Source organism: Diadema antillarum, unplaced genomic scaffold (genome assembly GCF_040938485.1).
Source record: "Diadema antillarum isolate AM-2024a unplaced genomic scaffold, OU_Dant_1.0 seq00001001_RagTag, whole genome shotgun sequence".
Classification (NCBI taxonomy): domain Eukaryota; kingdom Metazoa; phylum Echinodermata; class Echinoidea; order Diadematoida; family Diadematidae; genus Diadema; species Diadema antillarum.
In genome coordinates, this window is record NW_027271839.1 from 324,880 (window position 1) to 350,326 (window position 25,447).

The 25,447-nt window shown below is 37.6% G+C and overlaps 2 protein-coding genes across 2 annotated transcripts in view; one reads left to right on the forward strand and one right to left on the reverse strand.

Annotated features, from left to right (window-relative positions):
• Nucleotides 1-576: 576 nt before the first annotated feature.
• LOC139742461 (cyclin-F-like) lies at nucleotides 577-12,316 on the reverse strand. The gene is made up of 17 exons (XM_071652998.1): nucleotides 12,310-12,316; nucleotides 10,711-10,904; nucleotides 9,803-9,912; nucleotides 9,372-9,439; nucleotides 8,882-9,063; nucleotides 8,673-8,726; nucleotides 7,941-8,063; nucleotides 7,251-7,328; nucleotides 6,603-6,754; nucleotides 5,733-5,897; nucleotides 5,034-5,157; nucleotides 4,235-4,415; nucleotides 3,734-3,821; nucleotides 2,669-2,935; nucleotides 1,821-1,966; nucleotides 950-1,130; nucleotides 577-898 (listed from the first exon to the last, which is right to left on the reverse strand). The coding sequence occupies exons 1-17, from the start codon at nucleotides 12,314-12,316 to the stop codon at nucleotides 577-579; spliced, it is 2,442 nt and encodes an 813-aa protein (XP_071509099.1).
• A 389-nt stretch (nucleotides 12,317-12,705) lies between these two features.
• Nucleotides 12,706-25,447, forward strand: part of LOC139742467 (protein HID1-like) — a 61,988-nt gene continuing 49,246 nt past the window's right edge. The window contains exons 1-3 of the mRNA XM_071653005.1: nucleotides 12,706-12,866; nucleotides 16,888-17,037; nucleotides 17,627-17,788. Coding sequence (XP_071509106.1) covers nucleotides 12,801-12,866; nucleotides 16,888-17,037; nucleotides 17,627-17,788 — 378 coding nt within the window. The 5' untranslated portion in view covers nucleotides 12,706-12,800. The remainder of the gene's footprint in view (nucleotides 12,867-16,887; nucleotides 17,038-17,626; nucleotides 17,789-25,447) is intronic.

A 25,447-nucleotide genomic window follows, 5' to 3' on the forward strand; every position in this document is an offset into this window, starting at 1 on the left:
ATTTGCAATGTCACAGGAATACTAGTGATAAGTACAAGACTTTTTGTCAAAAAGTAGAAAGGTTTGTCCTGTGAGGAGCAGTAAGGTCCTGAAATGCATCTTTTAAGGTATACCAAGGATGTAACAAAAGCTTCATTGACTTGAGCCATAGCACTTTATAAATATTGTCTTTTGACTTTTTTTAAAGAATACTTTCCATAATGGTTTTGATCGCATTATTTGAAAAGAATTCTCCAGCATCTCAAAGTGGATTTATAAGTCCGCCTCAGAGAACTGGTCATTTCCGTTCTATACTAGGTGGTCGCAACATATAAAACAAACCCTCTCCAACTGTCACATACATAGACATGGGCAATTTGTTGGAGTAAAAGGGAAGCTGATGTAACACAATAACAAGTACATAAGCACCATATATGCAAGGACTGTTGTATTGAATATAAACTATTATACATTCCAGCTTTTCAGCATGCACCAATACTTGTATCACGCACTAAAATGTCTTGTATGTAAGTGCAGGAATAATGCTGGGGGATTGATTGAGTAATATAGAGTACTGTCGATGAGAAGTCTGGTAGGTCAGTGGCCAAAGGCACCCTCATCACTAGAGTCCTCCATGGTCTTTCGCTTGAAGGACTGCAGAGGAGTGCGCTTCCTGAACTGGTATCGCATTGTACCCGGTGTCAGCTGGCCCTGAAGTCCACTACTGCTACTGCTGCCACTGCATCCGGTCATCCTCCGCCTTCCACTGATGGGCGAGGCTCCCATCTTCCGGGTTCGAACCCGCTGTTGGCAGAGTCTCCCGCTGGAGCTGATGGTATACGTTACTGGCTTGTTGGTCTTTGATGCCGAGCATGTTGATGATGATGATGATGTTGATTCCAGGGGCATGAAGCAACTGCTAGTGTATGAGGCATCTTTGGTTACTGATGATGATGATGATGATGATGACGATGATGATGGTATTGTCCTTGGTGATACTGGTATCTTGGAGGAGGCAGGAAGTGAGTTGCTTGTAACAGCCGAAATGGAAGGACTCTCGTCAAGGACAACCCATGATGCTGAGGATTCAGCTTGGATGCTAGAACCTTTTGAGTGCTTTGATGCACTTGGAAGAGATGGCTTTGAATACTCTGAAAGAGCAACAAGAAAACAACCATAATAATCAAGGTCGCAAAATTATCGGCTCCATCATTCTTTATTGTTTATTTGTTCAAAAGAAAACTGCCGGTCCCAAGGACTTCGTTATAACGGGAGTCCACTGTACAGCAGACCAAATAACAAATTCTTAGTATGTAAATTGAAGAACCCCATCATAAAACTTATCTCTGCTTAGTCTGATTACACAGCAGTACAGCTCAATAGACTCCATTCTACTTGCATGGTGACAAAAAGTATCAAGAACAACAAGATTATTATTTTTTTTTTTGCATGTACAGCTTTATATTTTACAGACCTATGCAAACTTGTATTATAAGAGGGCATGGGTACTGAGAGAGGAAAAGGGGATCAAATACCGTAAAACATGATATATTCGCGGCATGAAATTTTCGCGAATTGCCACTGGCATTCAATGCATATAGTGTAGCCAAGAACTTTCACATGCATTTTAATTTCACAAATTTTGGCGCACGTAAAATTCGCGGAATTAGAATGCACGCGATGTGATCTTTGTATTTTGAAGGTATGAATCTTAAAATGAAATCTATAAATTTCAAATCTGAAACTTGACTATATCCTACGGTAAGGATCGATGCATTTTAGCAATAGGTCTTTGTACTACTACTTGTACTACAAATATCACATCAAGTATTTATACAGACCTGGTGATGGAACGCTAACATCACACTCATTGACATCCTTTTCAATGGGCTTGATGTCCAGATCGATCTCGGCATCGTCGGGGAATTCATGGGTCGGAGTGGACACCCTGTCATGCCGCTCCTGCAAGTAATCACCTCGTGGCTTCCTATAATTCAGTTTGGATGAAAGAAGATGATTTACACAATGAATGCATCACAACATCAGCGACCACGCCTTGGTATCTCAAGTGCACTATATTACTCCTACAGCGAAATAACACCATAGACTGCCTGTGTGATGGTTAGTCACATGACTATTAGTCACATGATTGTTAGTCAAATGACTGTTAGTCACATAACCATTAGTTGTGTGACTAATGGTCTGCACTAGGCTGCCACATCACTCGGCATCAAAATGAGGGAGGTTTCTATAAGCAATCAGAGACATTCTTGCGTATTCGCATACATGTCAATACAAGTGGGTGAAAATACTAGGCAAGTCTATAAAGCCTTTCAAATCCTCTTGTAACATGAGATTGAAGTTTTCAATGATTTCCTGCAGAACTAGGGAGACAGGGCAGCTGTCTTCTTATGGTTCTACAGTCAACCTTGCCTAAGTCGAAATCTATTTTGACTAATGAAATAGCTTCGACTTATGAGGGATTAAAGATAGATAAAGATAGATAAAGAGAAAAGGCCTTTTTGAAAAAACCGTCCAGGCAATTATTCGACTTATGCGACATCAACTGAAGCAAGGTCAACTGTATGTGTGGTTAAGAGAATACAGTTGGCTGGCTCAAGAGGTAAACATAGTTTCGTGAATTCGGGCCTTAAGAGGCTACCAGGAAGTGGAACATTTTGCTACTGACCTTTGACCTCTGGACTTCCTTGAAGGAGACATAAGGAGGAAAGCTTCCAGTCCATCTTTGTCTGACGGCAGGGGGTCCATCTTGCTTGTGTTAGTGGATTCATCCGCCTCCTCCTGCTCCTCTTCTTCTACACAGAGCATTGTCCTGAGAGTGGCGTGGTCCATGACGGTCTGCTTGCTGACCCCCAGGAAGAGGTCCTCGGAGAAACGCTGCTTGACCGCTGCCAGGGTCACGTCTCGATGATCCTTCACCGGCTCCTCAAGGAAACTACCAGAAGAGTAATATCCAGATATGACAGACATCCTATATCACTTTTTGGTGGCTACACAAAAGTGTATTTAACATAAAGTTAAATCCTGATGAACATTAATCAATTTATTCCAAATCTAAGGAGTGAATGATTAACCCGTTGAAGATGGACCAATTTTCCTGTAACACACATTCCCCATTTACCCCAGTCCGAGAATACTCGGGACTAGTCTTCAATGGGTTAAAGAGAGAGAGAGAGAGAGAGAGAGAGAGAAAATATGAAGTAATGTGCTCATAGAGAGAAAGGGATGGATGAATTTTACCCTAAAATGGAGTGTGACAGGTTGATAACTTTCATTATACCTTGACCTGGGCGACTGGTTCACAGATTGCATACACATTGATGAGGGAAAGAAAGGGTGAAGTACAATTACACCTTCACAGGTGTCTTCCCTTCAGTGGCACACAACATACCTGTCTCATGCTTTTAGCTCTTTGGCCCAAATTCACGAAGTTGGTACAATTGAAACCATGGTTTAAACCATGGTTTATGTAAATTTCTTCTGCACAAATATGATTGACAGCATATATGCCAACAGACGTCCAGTAACAAGTGCGCACTGATACGCGCATGTGAAAGGTACGCCTATTTCATGCTTATTTAAGACCATGGTCTAAGTTTGAACCACCTTTGTGAATTCAGGCCTTTATGTCTTCACTCAGCTACATGCCAGAGGGCGTGAATGAATTCACTTACTTGATATTGAAATGACAAGAACTTTTATGATTCAATTTAGTTATAAAGTGGTTTCTTACCATTTGTTGTGAAGAAGCAAAGTACATTGGACCAGGTCTTTCAGCTCCAGTCCGGTGTGCTCCACCATGGATGTAGGCCAAGGAAAGTCTGGGGAAATAGGATGTTTGCAGACTTTTAAACTTTGTCCATAGAGGGATGTACACAGCAACTCTACAAATAATTAAGACTTGTAAATCAAGCATACCATCATCCTATAAGATTAGATTGATTTGGATGTCGCAATGTTAATTCATCAAGCCTTAGATTTCGAGCAGAAATACTGAATCAATTCTGATGTGATTACACTTTTACAAACTATACAAAATGAAACTCATCAACATAATGCACACATATAAAATCAGCATGATTAACCCATCGAGTGTTGCTACAACACGCATTTCCCAGACACCTGCAAAAGTATACTTGGGACTCATCATCAACGGGTTAAGTTTTTGTCTATATGTACAGCAATCTTGTCATCACAGTCATACTTTTCATACTAGAGTCTGATTTTAGCTTACCTGAGCCCAACATTAGCCTAGCCAGGTAGAGAGAGCAGGCTGCTATGTGTGACCTCGAAAACAGGCCAAAGTCAGCATGAAGGAGAGAGAGCTCGCTGATGTAAAGTGCCAGGTACTCCATTCGGCTGTCTGCTGCCACCACTTGGCAGAACAGGTGAAGGTAGTCAAGGACTGTCAGGTCCTATAGGTAATGCATCAGGTAAGATGTACATGAAAATTTGAATATTGTGTTTATCTTGAATCTCTATCTTCATTCTTGGTTTAGTTATGTAAATGTGTAAACAAGAAGTTAACTGGCATTTTGTTATAATACATTACTAAGACAGTTTAAAATTTGGCATAACACAAGTTTTCACAATTGAAAATTTTAATGGTTCATTCTTTCTGATAAATTATGTAACAGGAAAAAATAAACATGAAATAGCAAGACTTGGAGGCTGCATTTTCATTTAATTGCACAGCTCAAAAGTACACCATACCCTTTGACAGCTTGTTTCAATAATGTTCTAGAAAATAATTTATAGTACAAAAGAGCACAATATCCTTCTCCTCTACACTAAATCTGACAAGTTATCAGAACCAACTTTATTTGTCTAGAATTAACTTCATTTAACATTGTGTGTTTCTTTATGGCATGTGTTTGTATTAGAATATTTGCATTCATGTCTACAGGTGAAACTTTCTATGGTGAATATGGTAATCTGTCAGGACTATACTACATGGTATTACTGTGAAACTCTTCAGGTATTCCTGTTTGTAGCTTGCAATACAGTGTACCCGCAACCATCTGCGAACTTACTCTGAGGTTGCCCTTGAGTGTTGCTACCACATCACCCAGCATCCTCACAACCTCCTCATACTTGTACGTTCCGTCTGTCAGCCATGCCGCCTCTCGGATCGTGATGATGTCATCTTCTAGAAGCCTGGTAGATATTCAGGAAGAAAAAGAGGGAGATGTAGATTGGGTATTAGAAATTTAAATGAAAGCTAGGCATATCCACGTGAACAAGAGTTTAAGTACATCACCTAGAACTGAAAAATGTGGAGGAATTAGTATCACAACTAATATTGAAACCTATATACAGGGTATCAGCTTTAAGCCTTTGTTTAACCTGTTGAGGACAAGTCCCGAGTATACTCGGGCAGGTGTCTATGGGAAATGTGTGTTATATAGCAAATTCAGTCCGTCCTCAACTGGTTAGGAAAAATATAGAGTTCAACTGCTATTGCTGTAAAACACACACACACACACAAATTATATCAGGGAGAGTGTGTGTCATCAAGACAAGCACATGAATACAAACTAGTTTTAACAAATCTCAGAGCAACAAAAATCACTTTACTCGTCACACAATTCAAATTCATGGAATAGAGTCATGCAAAAGTTAAACATGAGTTTGTACAAGGCATTAAGGATCATAATGAGATCATGAAGAAATACTGGTAGTTGTTTTTGAGTGCCAGTGACCACTGTAGTGGGTCAAGTGAGTATAATTACCTGGAGCAAATGACCATGCAAGTGATGCCGACAAGCTGCAACGTTGCCCTTGAGATGTTCCGAGCCATTAGATAGCGGTCAACCAACTGGACAGCAGTGTGGATGGTCAGACAGGAGTAGTCTTTCATACTGCCCACCTCAACTAGCCAATCCACCAGAATATATCTGAAATTCATTGAAGTAGGAAGAACAGTGTCATTTATTCCTGTCACAACCTTGTAAATCTATATCAAATTATATCACCATCTTCATCATATTCAATCAAAACTTATTCTTGTGATGTACTCATTTAGTACCTGCATAATGGTTGCAGATTAAAAAAAAGAAAAACAAAGATGAACAACAAAATCACAGTATCACATGCTACAGTGTACAGTGAAAATGTAAAAGGCTTTATAGGGGCACTCAGAAAACAGCTTCCTTTAATCTTGTCCGACTTTACAATGTGAATTTTACCCAATCCTTTTGACTGCAGAGAACAGAAAAGTGGTTTACCCCGATCAATAAAAGTTTAAACTGTGAATAGCCGAATTCATATACACGACGTGACATCAGTAATTAGTCAGATAATAGGACAGTGCAAATTTAAGTCAAATTGTATAGGACTGAATAAGAATCGCTGAATTCACTGCAGTAACATCATTGGGATACCCAGATGGAGGACTTATTCCAAACAAAAACCAACCAACAAACAAACAAACAAACAAGGGGACAGCCCTTCAGAGTTAGTGACTTCATTCCAGAACATGCAATGACCTTTGCATGCTGTGGTGCCTGTAACAAAATGCACAGATAAACCTATTAGCCAGAAAAGAGTGAAACCTTCAAAAGTCGTGACAAATATATGTCAGGTCGGAGATGACCACAAACCTCATTGCACTGTTGAGTCCACTCTGTGTCCTGAGTAGTGAGTGGACATTGGTTGGCTGTGACTCTTGCACAAAGCTCCTGATGGCTTCACAGCCCTGCAGCCTGGACACTCCCCCTAGGTTTCCCTTGGCATACTCTGAATACAACCGTAGCTACAGCAGGCAAGGGGGTACAGAAAATAAAACGTAGGTTAATTGAAATATACTCTTTTTCTCTTAAAGCACTGGTATTGAGTTTTGGCTCATATACTGTACAGAAAAACAGAGGAAGGAGAAAATTTGTACTCTTTCTGTCATCTAGCTATAACATTAGTGGTAAGGGTTGTTATAATTTTTTCTTCTTTTTTTTTCCTCAACAGTATCTTGTCCTCCATTACATCGTAAAATCATCCAGATATAAAATGATGGTGGTGAAACTGCCCCCCCCCAAAAAAAAACACAAACAAACAAACAAACAAACAAACAACAACACAAATATACGCGAAAAGATACATTTTCTGGTGAACAGAAGTCATTTGTGTTTATGATTAGATGGTGAATTGCATGAATATTTCAATATAAGTTTACATCACTTGTATCAGTAAGGAATGGACTATGAAGATAACCATGTTTTAAGATGTCCTAAACTCAGCTAACTATGTATTCTCACCTTGGCATCCAAACATCCCTGAGATGCAAATTCCCTGAGTTGACGTAAAATGTTCAGATTGCTTGCTGCATCATCAGCCTATGGAGAGAGAGAGAGAGAGAAAGGAGGTTGTTGAAAAAAAATGCACATAGTATAGTACTCTGCCATCTAGCATATGATGTTATTGAATGGAGCTGAACGAAACTTGTTCAATACATTTCAAAAATGCATTTTCCTATTCTCTTTTACATTTCCCTTTTCATTACAAAGTACTATCAATTTTTTTATGTTCATCTAATGCAACATGACACAGTACAAAATAGTACAAACATAAAAAAAATAACAGGATGTAAGGTTCTATATTATGAGATATGACCAAGTTATTTTCTTCTGTGACTCATGGTAATGTACGTGTGGGTTTTATTTCATGTGAAAATACTTGTTCTTAAGTGTTCTGTTTTAGAAATGTCAATAGTGAGCAGTACATATTTGCACTAACATCAAAAGCAAAATATTAATAAGTTACCCGGTATCAAACATCAAAATGCTTCATCAAAATGAGGAATATACAGCTGGGAAGCGAATTAATCTAATAAAAAGTTTTTCTTTTGTGTGTGTGTGTGTGCGTCAATTCGGCACTGCTTTTCAAAGATCTGGAGTAGGCAGACAAACTGATAACCCACTCCCACTTGATGATATTTGTTTACTCACACAGGTAGTAAGACTATTTTTCCAGCGTTCATAGCTTGCTGCAATGCTTCCCTTCTCTGCTGCCTTGCTGAGCCACTCTCTAGACTCACAGCTCACTCTGCTGTTCTTGGTCGAATCCATCTCCTGTTCAAACAAAATTTATACAATTTTCTGTGACACACGGAATTAGAAATGCTTCATAAAAAGAAAGTTTGTTGCGAATAATGAATAACCACAAAACCACAAGCAATTGAATCAACATTTAGGGAAAAAAAAATAGTGGCCAATATTTTTAAACTTACACTTTGTTTGAAATTTGACACATACAATAACACATACAAAGCAGAGACCAGGAGTCCCGTTTCATAAAACTTGTTATCAGTGACAACTGCCACATTTCTATGACAAATTTGCTCTCAGCCAATCAGATGCAAGCATTTCAGTAGCTTGTCACATCTGACAACTTGTCACTGATGACAAGTTTTATGAAACGGGCCCCTGATCAACGTAAAAAAAATATGATGAAAATGATCACAAACAAAGAGAATTTTGCACTCTATTGTATTCAAGGGTGCACTTAATAATTTGGTGGAATATACTTGCACAGAAAATTAGCAGTTATACATATAATGTACACATAGTAACTTTATGTAATTAATCATTAATGTAGACAGCAATTTCTTCAACAAATTTAGCACAACTGCAGTGGAGATAAAAATGGAGCAGTGATGAGACCAATAGACCAAATCTTACCTCAAGAAATGAATGCAGTTTGGCAAGGCAGAATAGTACTGATTGATCAGCTTCCTGTTTAGGAAAGGAACAAATAAAAGTTTTAAAAGATGAGTTCTCCTGGTGAATATGTAAAAGTCATGGTTCAGAGTTAGGGATCATTTTTAATTAATATATCCAGGTCTCATTTATAATGTGATAAAACTGTCCTCAACAGATAACATTCTCACCTTTGAATTAGTACAGATGTCCCTAAGGCAGCTAAACACTCTCGCTTTACAGCATGTTCCATTGTTGCTCCAGGGGGGACGAATCAGAAGCCAAGTGAAGGGGCTGGCTCCGGGGGCTAATTTCTCTGCCTTTGCAAAGTACTTAGCAGCACGGCTTCCATCTTTACACAGCTGGGAATCCACTGCAACATACATACAGAAACAGCAATTTTAGAGAAAACAAATGAAGGTACAATTCACATTATAACTAGAGGAGCATTACATCAGTTTAGCTTGGATTCAGTCTAACAATGAAGTACCATCACACTGAGAACAAATGAGGGCTGAAGCAATTGCCAACAGTTGCAAGGAACACGTCTGTAGAGATGTAGATATACATATAAATGCATACTGTATACAAAAGTCAGATATCACCAGCCAAATTCTGATTTTGTATTATGGGATACCATAGTCTCCCTAAATTTTCCCCAAGTACATGTATTCAACTCACCTCCTTCACTGTAGAGATGGGCCACACCTAACTTTATGAGAGCCTCAACATTTCCAAGGTCAGCTACCCTAAAGAGGAAAAGAACCGCAAAGGATTACACAGTAAGGCAATAAGAATCTGTCATTATGAATAAGCTCAATGAACTACTCAGCATATGTATCTGTTTCATTACCTAAAGACCATATCAGTAGACTTCATTCATTTCCCATCTTTTTTCCTCTTCTTCTGCTCCTTCATCATTTCCTCATTCTATTTGTAGAACATCGAAAATACAAATGTACACATTCAAAATGTTACGAGATTTCCTGAATTGTCTTGACACAAAGCATTTCATTTCCCCCCTTAATGCTTGCAATAAAACTACATGTAGTTGAATTCGGAAACATATCATGCACAGTCATATTGAGGACCATAAAATAGTGGAAACTAACTCTTCGAAGCATTTGCGTTCCTGCGAGCTGGACGGCCAACGACCAACAACGCTGGCATTGGCCCATATCCTGGGGGTGCTGTCCAGAAGCCATTTGAATTGCTTGTTTACCTGCATAAGAATGAAAACACAAGAAAGAGATGTGATCACAAAACTAGTGAGGTTTTGATGCTTTGATAGATATGCCACATATTTTGACCATGATGACAATGTCCAAAATGAATGACACAATGTTGGGACCTATAGTCTTATTTGTGTGGGATAGCTTGAACACAAAGTGACATAGTTGTATTCTAGGGGTGGGTTGGAGAGAGAAAGAGACCCCCCTCCCCCTTCATTCCCTAGAAAACTCTGACAAAACTGCACTCACATTTGTAGAAACATTGGGAGTTAAATGATAACAGAAGGTCTTTGCATACCATGGGCCTACAGGCACAGCACTCATGCTTTTCGCAGGGTGGTTCACAACTTGAAGTTTGAGCATATTGCAAGGTCAGAATAAGAGAATATTGAAGAAATTGTATGTGCGCCGAGCGCACATCATGAGCACATATTAAGCAATATTTCACAGCCTATCTCTCTTTGTGCTGCTTATGTACATTTAATGTTTTCTCTCATGTTTTGCACACAGATATTCTAAAGTACCAGGTACTGTAGTTTGATCTTTCTTATGTTCTGCACAAGTTTTTCAGATGTTGCATAGCTTGTTGCTGGCTTTTGAGGATGTTGTACAAGAATTTGAGTACACTGTATGTTGCATGAACATGCTAAAACCCCTCGTGGACCACCCTGACTTTTGTGTAATCTTGTGCATTCCTGGAATCAATAAAGGTACAGTAGCTACACTATGTACATGAGATCTGTGGTAGTTTTGAATTCATTTTCTCTCTAACTGATCATGCCTCTCACCCTGTACACATTTTGCAGATCACTCAGAGGAAGAAATTTCAGTAGATAGAGAAGGAGTTCATTGGGAAGGTCTGAGAGCATCGTCTTTGGCAGTCTACTGTTGCTTCTCAGTACTCGGACATGCAGACTGGTTGGTTTGCTTGTGATTGAAGGTGACCTCCCAGCCCGGGAGGGCAAAGGTCGGCTGCAAGAGTCTGCAAACAAAAAACAACAACAACAACAATTGAGACACATTATCAGCCATGTATCATGTGTGAGACTATGCCATGTCATGAAATAAACATGTTTCATCGCTTGAACAGGCTACCTGCACAGCAAAAGATAGTAGTGATATGAATCTGCCCCACTACAATGTACATTGTACCTCTTCTTCAGTTCTTGTTCAGTTTACAGTCGGTAATATGGTAGGCCTAAAAAGGGCCGACAGCATTACTGTCCATACAGTTAAAGACAACATCAAACAAGAGGCAGATTTATCGGTCATACTGTGGAGTGTTGTGATGTCACATAGAACAATATAAAGGAAAAAGAGAATTTCACAAAATTCTTTTTTTTTTTAAAGTGCACATTTCCTCAGCTTATCACTTTGACCAAAAGATTGGTCTGTATCTGGTCGTCGGGGATATGTTCCGTGAAGACTGCGTCTGGCTTCATGATCCCCTCCGGAGGAGAGCGATAACGTCAAAAAACATAGACTCCTCCGGACAGACAGATCTTTCTGTCTACTTATCACTGTGACTTATGCGAGAAAAGTGACAATAGACTCCTTATGTTGAATTTTCCTCATATTTTCTTTTATAATAGTCTTACTTAGTATATCGTTCTACACATGTGACATCACAAGCTGTAGTGCTGTAAGTGTAACGTTAAGCCGCTAGTAATCTTCTCATCCACGACCACGCATGCAGTGACTGAGCAGAAACTTCAAAGATTCTCAACTTAGGAACAGATTGTCCGATTTTACCTCAAACAAACTCTCTCACTCATTAAAGTTTTAGTTTACTCATTCACTCAATCCATAGATTTGTTCTTTAATTGCAGTCAGCTCCAAGTATGACCGAGCTCAGATTGGTCAATTCTTAAAAGAATTACTCGTAGGCACCTAGGTCGTCTAGAAAAAACACCCTACCTAGTCAGTCTAACGTTAGATTCTACTCCTTCCTCGATCCTAACGTTACAACTGTAACATTACACTCAAATTTAACAAATCTGGCTTCAATCATTATTCACGAATACCACTAAATTTATTGCTAAATATCTATACCCACTCTATCTTATCAAAAGAAACGACAATGCACAATATCAAAGTCAGGAAATTAAGCAACTTCAAAATGCACAGTGTTTTTGGGTGGGGTGATCCATCCCGCTCCGCATCCCGCTACGCTCAGGTGCGACCGTTAAACGGGGACGCCAAGTCTTAGCAACTTTGGCATGGGTAGTATCGGCGCTAAATACAACTGCCGCTTCGTCGTCGAGCCACATCGGCTTTTCGGCGTATAGAGTCTAGAAGTAGAACTTAATTTGATTTGGTTACCGAAATGCCAGGCATTAGTTGCCTTACTATATTGCAGTTATAATTGACGTCGCCAACATACTTACTCTTCATAGCGCAGAAACGAAGCAAAGCCTGCAACAAATCTAAGAAAATCTGAAGAAAACCTGCCCTTCGCGTTAACTCTGAAGTGGTAATCCTACCCTCTTCGTGAAAGCAAGCACCAACCGCGACCGGCCGTGTACACGTACGTACACGCATTTACGGGGATTTCAAGTTTAGCGCGTTACAAACCAATGCATGCAAGGCACATGCCCAGCCGTTGTTGTTTACGTCCGTTATGTGCGTCGTCGCCCGTGATTGGACGAGAGAATGCATTTTTGTTTAGACCCCGCCCCTCCAAAGTTTGTCAATGAGGGGGAAAAGGTCAGCTGGTGACCTTTCACATTTACAAAGTACTGACGTCAGACACCTGTGTATAATTCGTGCTACGTTGCCGATAACACAAGAACAATACGACTCACGGTATAACAACCTGTTTTCCCATATTTTCAAGTAGAATTGCGTGACAAACTAAGCAATTCACAGTTATTCAGAGATGGGAGGATCGGATTCGAAGCTAAATTTTCGGAAAGCAGTCGTGCAGCTGACGACAAAAACTCAGGTAGGTGATGCCGAAGTCCTGAAAACCGGAGATTTTCTCTCGTGCGTTTTTCGTGTGTGTAGATGTGTGATTCAACACAACAGTCAGTCAACACTGAACAGTGTCCAGAAACAGCTGTGAATCTTGTGTGTGTGCATGTGTTCTTGCGATGCGGTGTGCGAATGTATGGCTAGTATTTAGAGGGTTGTGGTGGGGATGCCGCAGAATGTATCATGTTATTTCTCAAGGCCCAGTAAGTAAGTAAGAGTAAATTTTACAGCAGGATCATCTGCGACTAAAACTGCTGTGTGTACAAACTGTAAGGAATTGCCTATGGTGGTATGTGATTGGTAGGCTGTCTGCGTCTGGTAGCCCCTGTCGTCAAGTGAGAGTTGATGATGATGTTGTTGTTGTTGCTGCTGTTATTCGTGTTATTCTTGTTCTGCCCAGTACTGTAAAAGCAGAGACTCCAACTCTCCCGTTTTCGACGGGAGATCTCCCGCCGAAAGCCCATTTTCGCAAAATCTCCCGTTCTCCCGTTTGAGATTTGATTTCTCCCGCCCTGGCTCTGTGTCTCCCGGTGGAAAGGATTTCTTACTTATTGCTATCGTATGTTGAAAAAATAAGCCTTAGATAGCACCAGAAAACATCTAAAATCCTAGGAACTTCGCGCTTCGCACACATCAACTTGGAGTCTCCCGTTTGTTAGGGGTTTCGGGCGGGAGAATCTCCAGATCAGAAGGTGCTTGGGGTTGGAGTCTCTGTAAAAGTGGAAATTTTCGCGGTGTTGAAATTTTCGCGCAACCAGAAACTAGCGCGAAAATAAAAGTATGCGAATGTTTTTGCTTGCCATATGTTCCAGTAGTTGATGTCTTGATTCCGCGGAATTAAAAACACACGAAACTCTTCTATCCAACCCCGCCGAGCGCGAAAAATTAGTCGCGCGAAAATATCCACTTTTACAGTATAAAGACAGTAGTTGGTAATTTGTGGTACAAATGTAGATCTACATCTGTAGGCCCATATATATATCCATAATGATATGTCAATATCTCTCTATAAATTCTACTCAACCAAATTTCACCAAAATCACAGGGAGTACTGTAAACGCTGAATATTTTGCGAGGTTTTTATTTTCGCAAATTTTGCGAGTCAGCTGCTATTCATGAAATTAAAAACATGCAAAAATATTGACTCTGATCCCCCGATATGAAAGTGACATATGCGTACAATACTATTCTCCGTTCAGTACATGACTCCACGATCGCGAATTTAACCAAGTAGCTTGCGAAATCGACGGGAAGTCTCGATTCGCGAAAATTTAGACTAGCTTGATATATGGCGTATACATGTACAGTACTCTACTAGCTTAGCTACCTTATATTTCCATGTCACTAACATGAATTTGAACCAAATTGGATTTCAACTTTGATGTCGTCGCTTAGAACAGCAGTTTAGGAATGGCCGGCTATCACCCAACAAACCGTAATTTCTGAAATGAAGAAATGTGCGGTTAAAAAAAATGTCCTGAATAATTGCCACGTGTGGCATCTTTAAAGAGAAGCCCAAGGAAATAAACTCCAAGAGCTATATTTGGGTAGAACACTGTAAAGTGAGGTTTGCTAATTGCCATTCAAAATTACCAGTCACTCTTTATAAGAGAGAGAGAGAGAGAGTTTAGAAAAAAAATACAAAAACAACACCATTGGAATGCTTTTATATGCCTGCAGTATTTTTTATTTATTTATTTATTTTTTGGTGAGTTAGAGTGCACTAGTTATTTCTTTGAATTGTATGTACCATGTACTTGTATGTCATGAATTAAAAGAATGATGCTCATTCAAAATCATGCACAATTGTATTGTTGTATTTACTCCAGTATCAAAGCCAAATTGGACATTTACTACAGTTGCACTGTAGTGTACAATATCTTGTACACATACTACATATATGTGTATTTCTAGCCATTCAGAAATTATTTTGATTGTTCTGCAGAGATAATCTTTTAAAATTAACTTACATTGTATAGTGCATTTAAGGCAAGATAAGTTTGATGTCAGTTAAACTAAAATAATTTTTCTTTCAGACTTTCAAATGCTTGTAGATTCTATGACTTGAAAGGTCTGTCTTATGATATTTCTGGTCTGAGAGAGAAGAGACTTACATTGTACATGTAATAACGCCATGACATTGGCAGTACTGATTCAATTTAGTTTAATGTAAAATTTACGTAAAATACATTTTTCATAGGATGGTTCATGATTGAACTTCACCAGCAAAGAACAGTGCAACTTTGATTTACAGTGCTCATACATGTCTGAGGAACTGTTTGTGTTATGTGTTACAAGTGTACTATAACCAGGGAGGTGACCTCCCTGCTATAACATTACTCTCCAAAAGACAAGCTCTGTGTAACTGTAGCTGAGTGAGATATCTGAGGTATAAAATCTCAGTTTAACCCGTTGAGGATGGACTGAATTTGCTATAACATGCATTTGCCATCTATAGACACCTGCCCGAGCATTCTTTCAACTTGTCTCAAAGGGTTAAAGGGATGGCACAGTTTCAGTTCAGTGGGGTTTGACGTTACCAACATTTTTTATGATGATTTTTGTTGTTGTTGAGATAACGGCAAATCTCTCATAAAGTATGGAAGAGCATATAATTACTGGTATAAGAGGAATTCAAAGTTTATTTGATAAAAATTGGTTTTGAAATGGTTGAGATGTCCAAAACAAAGCAATCCTAAAGGCGGGACCCACCTTTTATTAGTATTGCTTTGTTTTAATTTGTTTTTTGATTTCTCATCTGTTTCAAAACCAATTTTCATCAAATAAAGTAACTTTCAATTGCTCTTTGGTCTTAGAATTGTACAAGTGTATGCTTTCAAACATTTCATATTGGTTTCTAAGTATCTTGCAAAAAGTTACATGCTGAATTCTCACCCCAACCAGTAATATACAGCTGTAACATCCCTTTAAAGAAACCATATTTTTGAAACAGTGACACGACATTTGCTCTGCAACAATTGGTCCAGTCTTATTTTCTCCAAGGACTTATGATTGTCATGAGTTTTAGGTTTAGTTTGATGTGGAGATTAGGAGTAGATAGGGTTGTGGGTAGGTTTTATGTGGTTTAGTGTGCAGATATTTCATGGGAGCAATTGTCTCAGTCCAGAGCAAATGTCATGGAACTGTTTTAAGCACTTACAATGTACTGTCCACAGTGCCTAGTGCTCAGTGCTACATTATAGGAAATATCAAACTCCCATGCACCATTGTTTTTAGCATTACAGCTTTTTTTTTTCAATATATACAACACACGAGTATACCATAACCAAGGCAATGGGTGTTATTTAGAATTCAAAGACAACATGCAGAACAGATTCCCCTCAACAAAGGTCTGGTCATCTTACTGTTGATATACAGTGTAGGTTTCCATGTACGTGTACATGTACACTATTCAAGTGAACTTTGGTAGTAATCTACATGGTACTGTATACTGACTGCCAGGTTTTCTGACATTTCAGATCTTGCAAGCTCGTAAGTTGTAACAAGGTTTAAGAGTTCAGGGTTATTGAGGATCATACACTCTATGACAATGTTTTCAAAAAGAATTAAGTCATCAATGGGACAGAAAACATTCACATGGACTGCATTATATGCCAGTCAAGCACAAAGTGTGTCTCCCTTTAATTTTGATGAGTATAACAAACTGTCATCATTGCAGTTGCACAGTGTCAATTAACAAAAACAGAATCTTAACCAATTGCATCTCACAACTCAACACCATGACATACATATAATTCTGTGGTTGTTATTATTGATGCCTTTGATTCTACCACTGTAGTTACCATTGTTTCGACAATTATTATTGCAACTACACGCTATAATTGGACGATAAATCATTATCATGATAAATATCAATTTCATCTTCATCATCTCTTGATAATACCGGTAGTATTGCTGATTAGTATCATTGTAATAGTCTTTATCAATATTTCATTTATCTTTTCTTTAAAAATATGTTGTCAAATTTGCAGCCTGTGGAGGCAGGAGATGATGCATTCTGGGACCAGTTTTGGGCGGACAGCGTCACCAGCGTCACCGATGTGTTTGCGCTCATCCCAGCAGCAGAGATCAGGGCTTTGAGAGAAGAGTCCCCATCAAATCTAGCTACCCTGTGCTACAAGGTAACCAAGCTTAGAGCACTCTGTGTATTAGAAGTGTTATACAGTGCACTCCCGTTATAACATGAGCACGGTTATAACAAAATTCCGGATACAACGAAGTAAAAATTCAGGTCGCAACACTATCCACTCTATGTATTTCTATTGTTTATTTGTTTGGTTATAACAAAATTTCAATATTACGAAAGAGGACTTCGTTATGACGGGAATACACTGTAGAAAACAGCAGAAAATGTTCTTGTAATTAATGTCAATGTAATTTTGTATAGTATGGGATAGAAAAGGCATAAAACATGTTTTGGTTTTCTTTTCCCTCTTTTAATTGATCAATGTTTATTTAAGCATTAGGTCATGCACTATGAACTTTGGTTGAAGAACTTATCGTCACTGGGGCGACAAGACCTCGTATGTCTACAAAATTTCAAATGTTCAGGAGAGCCAAAAAACATGGCGGCCAAAGCACTACACATATAACGAATGAGATAGCCATTTCTTGCTTTTATTGAATAAATGCTGATCTCTTCTTGGTACTAGAATATATGCCATGTACAAGCAAGTCATTACCATTTAAGTAATTCAATTAATGATGCAGGCAGTGGAGAAGCTGGTGTCAGCAGCGGAGTCAGGATGTGCCATGCCCAAAGAGCAACAGGTGGTTCTCAATGCCGTCCGCCTCCTCACACGCATCCTACCGTACATCTTTGAGGACCCTGATTGGAGGGGATTCTTCTGGTCAACACTTCCGGGCCAATCAGTGAGTAGTATACTGACTATTAGAGAGACACACCCTCACAAGATTCTGCATGTTTTTTGATATCATGTACAACAGCTGCATGGTGATTGCATTGCTTCTTCTAGAGATCAGTGCATTAAACTGAACATGATATTTATTAAAAATGCAGGGCTTCGGAGGGTTTCACGATAACAATTTCCTAAGTAATACTTGTTTCATGATAGATAGCTTCCATAGACTGTTTATTCACCACAAATAAAAAAAACCCACTAAACTGTAGGCCTATCTGTTAATTGTGATCTATATAATGGAGACTTGATTTTATGAAATGGCTATGCGCACACAAGAAGCAAGACATGATCATATTTACGTTTTATGTACTCTAAAAACCCAAAGTGTAATTTCCTTCAACTACCAATTTTGTAAGAGAGGATATAACTTGAGTAACAACCATACTGTCCTTGTATTTGAGCAGAATACAGTAAACACACCCAAACAAAAAAATGTGTCTTGGAAAAATACTGTATGATGCAGTATTTGCAGAAAAGTACAGATAACACATTTTGCATGAAAACATATTTTTGAATGAGTGAAACAATAGACTTCAAATCAACAGAGGCTGTTTAGCACCAAAGATAACTCATATCAAATCAAATGAGATACCCATTTAATTCCAAGCATAGATATTATTATATACTGTGTAGAGGTAGTTCAATTGTCAACATAACAAGATACAGCCATGTCGTGAAAACTTTTCGTAGTCTAGGCTCATACTGGTATAATGCTGCAATCTTATAATATATATTCACTGCAGTTTTTGAGAGAGCTTTCTGAATTTCCATATAAGCCTATAGATGTTGTTTTCTGCATGGCATTCTTCCAAATTTGTGTGTACATGATTACACTGGCTTTTTGTCTCAGTGCCTTCTATAATTGCAAGCAGGCAAGAATTGGAATTCAGACGTCTTGTTTTCCTGACAAGTTTTTCTTGCATTTGCTAATAATTTTGAATGGTTCTTACTCTCATTGCTGATGAAATTTCTGCTTCTTGCTCTCTTGTTCTGCCCTTTCATTCTACCTCTTTCATAGAGCACAATTTATCATTTTTGTATCTGTGCCTTCCTCTCTTATCCATAGTCAAACATGGAGGGATTGGATGACTTTGTAAGTGATTGAGATTCTGCACATGTTAAAGCACACCCATTAAGAATGACAAACTAAAATCTTGGTAAAAGATTGGTTCAAAGCATGGCAGTTATTGTGATCATGAATGAAATTTTGTCCGTTTGATTTTTAACATGACTATCACCAGTCAAATGACTCCAAAACAAACCCAGCTACCCAACGTAGCTCTCTTTTTTATGTGTGATGCTGCAAGAAGATAGAGTAATGTAATTTTAATCAACATCAACTTGAACATTCAATTTTTCATTTAACCCACTGAGGACAGACTGATTTTGCTATAACACACATTTCCCATAGACGCCTGCCTGAGTATTCTCGGGACTTGTCTTCAAGGGGTTAATAGAGTGACTACACATGTATGTGTGTGTACCGAAGTATGCAAAATATTATGCCTGGTACAAGTACCAGCATGTAGCATATGGTTGGAAGTACTGTTTATGGACATGGACTAGCAATAATGTATCTCTCAGCCCTATTTACAGTACTCAAACATACAGGGCATTGACTGTGACTCACTGTAAGAACAAATGTTTAATGATATCTCTTTTTTAATAAACAGCCATCTCAGTATTGTAGTCCAATTTGTGGGAAAAAAACCCAAAACAAAATGGATGTTATTTCTTGATGGGTGTACTTCTATCTAGACTAGAATACACAACACACTTTATGTATCTCCACACCTTTGTTGAGCTGTATGTTGCTGCCAAGCCAACCAAAGCAGGTTTAGAAGTCATTTTGAGCTGAGTGTGTGTAGAATGCTCTATGTTTTGCACAGTATGTGTTGTTGTTGTTGTTTTTTCCACATTCAGAATATGTTTAAACAGAGTGAATTAGATTTTGGCCCTGTGAATTTGTACCACATTTCTTATCTTTGCCCATTTTTCAACTTCAAATGTTAATGGCTATCTCCAGTAAAATGCATTTTCTATAATCCCTATATCTGGAAGGAAATGTTAAGGCAAAATGATAACAAATGTCAGAGATGTTATGCCGTAGTTTGGATCAAGAAATGTAGAACTGTTGCAATAAATAATAATGATGAGGATGATGATAATGATAATAATAATAATAATAATGATAATAATAATGATAATGGTAATAATGATAATGATAATAATAATAATGATAATAATAATAATAATAGTAATAATAATAATAATAATAATAATAATAATAGTGACAATAATATAAAAATGATAATAATATTAATGATAATGATAAATAACACTTATTTAGTGCTTAAAGGGATGGTATAGTCATGGTTGAGACCTAATTTCAGGTTTCTAACATTTTTGGTGAGATAATGACAAAACCTCTTATGAAATATGAAAGAGCATAAAATTATATGAGGTCGGAGGAATTCAACGTTTATTGGATGAAAATTGGTTTTGAAATTGCTGAGACATCCAAAAAAGAGTGATTCTAATAAAGTGTGGGACCCACACTTTATTACGATTGCTTTGTTTTACTTTGTTTTTTGGATGTTTCATACATTCCAAACCCGATTTTCATCAAATAAACTTTGAATTCCTCTTAAAATGGTTTGCTCTGTACTACATGTATATCATTTAAGTGTTTTCTTGGTATCTCGCAAAAAGTTAAAAGCCCAATTCTCATCTCCACCAATACTGTACCATCCCTTTTAATACTGATGTTTCTTAGTGCATTCATAAAGATGTTTTCCAAGAGTATCACAGTGAGAAGCAATGTCCAAGAATTGAAATATAGGTCAAATCAGATTCTTTGTTTATCACTGAAGCATTAGATCAACCAATAGAATACAAAGAATTAGCTTGACAAGAAGAGACTAACAAACAAAGTGATGCCAGTAAGTTGGCATTTTGCACTTTATCCATCAAGAAGATGAAAAAGACTTGCCTCTCATAGCCTCTTCTTTGAAAAAAATTCCCTTGTTGCTATGACAACACATATTTTTATACTGATTCTGGAACCGAGTCATTGCGATTTATTTTGAAAGAATTCATCACTGTCAGTCCATTTAAATTTCATGGAAAGAATGTAATTTTCATTATTATTTCTATTATTATGATGCACACATATGTACATGTACACCATACTTGTATGCTTGTAATGTGAGACATAAATTGTACAATGTACAATTATCATGTACTATGTGTACATTTGTAGTAACCAATCAATCAAAACTCTTCTATCACATATATACAGGTTGTACTCAATTTCCATCTATCCTTATACAATGTACAGTGGTGATTCATCACATGTAGTATAATGATTGATGGTTAAGTTTTATGCTGCAGGACTCTCATATTCTCATTATAATTACATTGTACATGTAGGAGCCTATGTACACATTTATATTATGTATCCATAGACTGACACACAAACACAAGATCACATATATCAGCTGCCTGTAAGTGTAATAGGTTGCTGTGCTGTGATAATGGTGTATTTATAATGTGCTATCAGGAGTGTACATACATGGTTCAACATGTTACACACATATTCATCCTGCATCGCTATGACATATATGTAATGGATTGTGGGCACATCTGTACATGGCTTCATAGTTTTTACAGTCTGCACTACATTTGTATGTACACTAAATGGAAGACAACTTTTATATACACTTGTGTACTTTTCATTTTAGATTAGCATAATCACAGATTATGGAATATAGCAGTTTTCATTTTGTGTTGATACATTATATGCTCATATTTCAACATACATTATGAAGAATGTCCCACTCTGATTCAAGACTTGTGTATGTACAAGTATGTGTATGTATGTATGTGTATGTGTGTGTGTGAGTGTACAAGGTACAATAATGTACATGTATGTTCGTTCACTACCAGTCTTGTGTTGCTAATGACTAGTACACTAATTTGCAGTTGTATAAAATATATTGTGTGTGCAGTGAAGTTGTACTTGAAGTATACACCTGTAGTCCAGCAGTGTTAGCTGTCTGTGTGCAAAGCAGCATATCATGACGTGATGTACACATATTGAGGTATCCTGAATTATGTTAAAACTGTTTTTTTTTTGTGTGTGTGTGTGTTTTGATTGGAAAGAGTAGAATAGAAATGCTTTTGTGTTTTTTATGTGCTTGTGACATGTTTAATGATTGCTTTCATGGCATATCAGTGATAAATGTCACATTTAATGGAACAGTAAGCTTTAAATAATCTATAACAATCAGTCAGAGATTATACAGACAGCCACTATGAATGGAATCATTTCATGAATAATCATTAATGATTACCAGAGTGCTAAAGACATTTTGGAGAACTCAAACTTGTAGACCTTACAGCAATGATATGAATTTATGTGTTTCAGTCAGTATTCATTTTGTTACCCATTGATATTCATGGCTTCTGTACAATAGCAGCTCATTCATGCTCCAATACCTTACCAGGCAGATTTCAGTTTACATTACATTAGAGAACCTTAATGGACTATGCAGTGGAGAGTCTTTCAGAATGCTTTGAAAAGCTAATTGTTGTATGATACCAGGTTTGTACAGATTTACCAGGTGGAAAATGGAAGTGCACTTAACAATTGTGTTGAGTACAGATTGAAATTACCCAAGATATGTTTCAAAGAGCATTGTGCCACTTATACCTGATATGTACACACTAATACCTGCATCAACCATGTGTACCCAGACACCTACACCTATTTTTGTTCAAGGACCCTTGCAATCCCATTATGTACACATGCTGCACATGTTCGACTGTATTTACACTGTACATAGTGATAAGATAGGATGATAATTTGCCTTCAATGCGTGGTTGTCTGTTTTCATTTTGCTATGAGGTAGGCTGTAGTACATGTACATCATGTATTGTACCTTGATTAGCTTTTAAATGTGTTTATATTGGTTGTAACAAGCTTTGTCAATTTCATTCTTCCCTTTTTCCCAAACAATGAATGGCCTCAGTTGTCCCAGCTCCTCAATGACATTGATCTTCCTCAAAACTTTCCACATCTGGTTTGTTGACCCTTGGCTCTGCCTTTGCGTGAAGTGCAACTCTTTTAACTAAACCCTAAACCGTCTAACCATGTGTGCAGAGAATTTTGAAAAACTTACATTAAAAAAAAAAAAAAAATAGACAGATAGCATCTAGAGTTCGCACAACATCAGATGATCAGTAACTCACATGCACTGCAGTTTCCAGTGATGACCACTTAACGTTTGGTGTGAGACATACAGTATGTCATAGATTCTAGCTTAAACTGAGATTAGGTTCTACCAGTATTTTTTTTTTTTAATACCTGGGGTTTCTTCAAAATTATCATCATTGCAGTTTAATACTTTTTTAATGTTTTCTTCCCTCAAATTCAAGCTAGTGAGCTTATGATAGAACCTAGTATGGAATACATTTTATACTGTTGTTACTCATGATAGACCATTTCAGTAGTGTATTGAAATTTTATGCTTTGTTCACAAAAAAAAATTGCCTTTACACCTACAAAGTTTGCCCTACACTGTGTGAAGGAACGATTGATGAATGCTGGGAGAGTAAATTGCTGCTGGCGAAGCTTGATATGAGGGAGCAATTGCTGGCAGTGGTTAACTACTGGGCTATAGGAAAAGAAACACCATTTAAAATCATTTAATACAGAAATGGTCTACTGCAAGTTGGCTCTAAAGTCCTTTTCCCTCTGCTATACATGTAGCACATTCTATATTGCAAATAGCATCATACATACAACATGTAAATCTACGTCTCTCTGTGTGTCTGTGTGTGTTTAAAATGTGTTCACTGTATGGTGTGATTTTGCTTGAATTTGATCAAAATTTATAAGTTTTGTCAAGTTTACCTTTGATAAAGATACCAGAGATGTGCAGAGCTGCAAAGTTTCCCTGTTTGTTTGTTTGTGTTGTTGTTTGTTTGTTTTTTTAAAACTAGAGAAGCACAGCGTAGTGTTGCACTATTGATTATTAAAGAAGTGTTACAGCAGGCACGGTCAGACTGGCAAATGATTGAGAAGTTTAAGATCATGATCTTTAAGATCTCAAAGTTTTGCCAGTATAACCTCAAACTTCCCGTGAAACATTCCATGAAACTTCTTGCAAAACTTCCCACTCCAACTAGGGATATTTTCCCACCCCCACCAAACTTCTTGATCTTTTGTCAGAATGCTAGAAACTGAAACTTTGCAAAATTTGTCATGTGACCAGTCCACCACCTGTTTAGTGGTGGTGCCTCCGAAGTGCGCGGCCATTGTCATGCACATGTGTTCATTGTTACGGGACTACGGTACAATAACTGGCACTAGTGACCCAAACTTCTCGATCTTTCTATCGAGAGGTTTGCTGCCAGAGTGTGACCAGACGAGAAAAGATCGCGAAGACTTTGCAACCTTAAACTTTCTGATCTTTTGCCAGTCTGACTGTACCACGCCTAGTGTGATTTGTTTGCAGTGCATTTCTGTACTAACCAAAGTATTTCTTTGCAGGACAGTGAAAATGTTATCATTTCAAGAAGTTGAATTTTTAATGCTTATATACATGTACAGATTGTAATGTGGATGAAAGCCATTTTTAGGAGCTTCTGGAACTAAAAAGAGATTGCAAAATGTTGTTTGCTTTTTCAAATAAAAGAGGGAAGATGTATCATTAAAATTCAAGTGTGGCCAAGAATTCATCAACATTATGTTGTCTCAGGTTTGCCACTCCATCTAGTTCAAAGTGACTTTATCGAACCAAGATTACCGAATCAAGATATCGTTGTCAGTAACTTTGAATGGTGAGATGTGTTTGAATCTCAGAGAGCACAGTTACTTGGACTGACTCTAAACTATAATGTATTGCATTCAAAATAAAGATAATATGGACATAGACTTTTATACAAATTTACTTTTTTCCTGTTGTATTGACATTAAATAAATCAAATCGTTTGAAGTTAAGTCAAGCATGTACTAGCATTTATACATTATGAGAGAAGAAATGTTTTACTACTTGTAGCTTCCCTTTTCGAAAGCCAATCTTATTGTTATTTTTGACATGCCTGAGAGTGATTTAGGCTATAATAAATCACAAATAGTGATTTTATAGATGACATATAATCAGAGACAAAGTAGTATTACATCAGGTTACTATGAGAAGATGATAGTGATACACTAATATGTTTTTGGTTGTCAGACCAGTCATTACAATTGTACATAGAATGTTATTGCCTATATATTTATCACCAAGTCCTATTCTGATGCACAATTGTTTAAGAAAATTGAAAACAAACAAACAAAAAAACTCAATAACCAATTAATGCATCATTTCATTTAGAAAGTGACAGGTGATATATTCTCATACTCTACCCTCGGTCAATAATCTTGGACTAGCTTACTATGGGTGAAGGGAAAGTAGCATTAAAAATTTGTGTGTTTGATTTTTTTTTTTCTGTATGAAAAAATTTTGATTTATCTGAACTCGTTCTTTGTCAGTTGCTCTGAAAAAAAAAATGAATGGGTATTTAAGTAAGAGTAAATCAAAGGTAGATGAATGAAATGAAT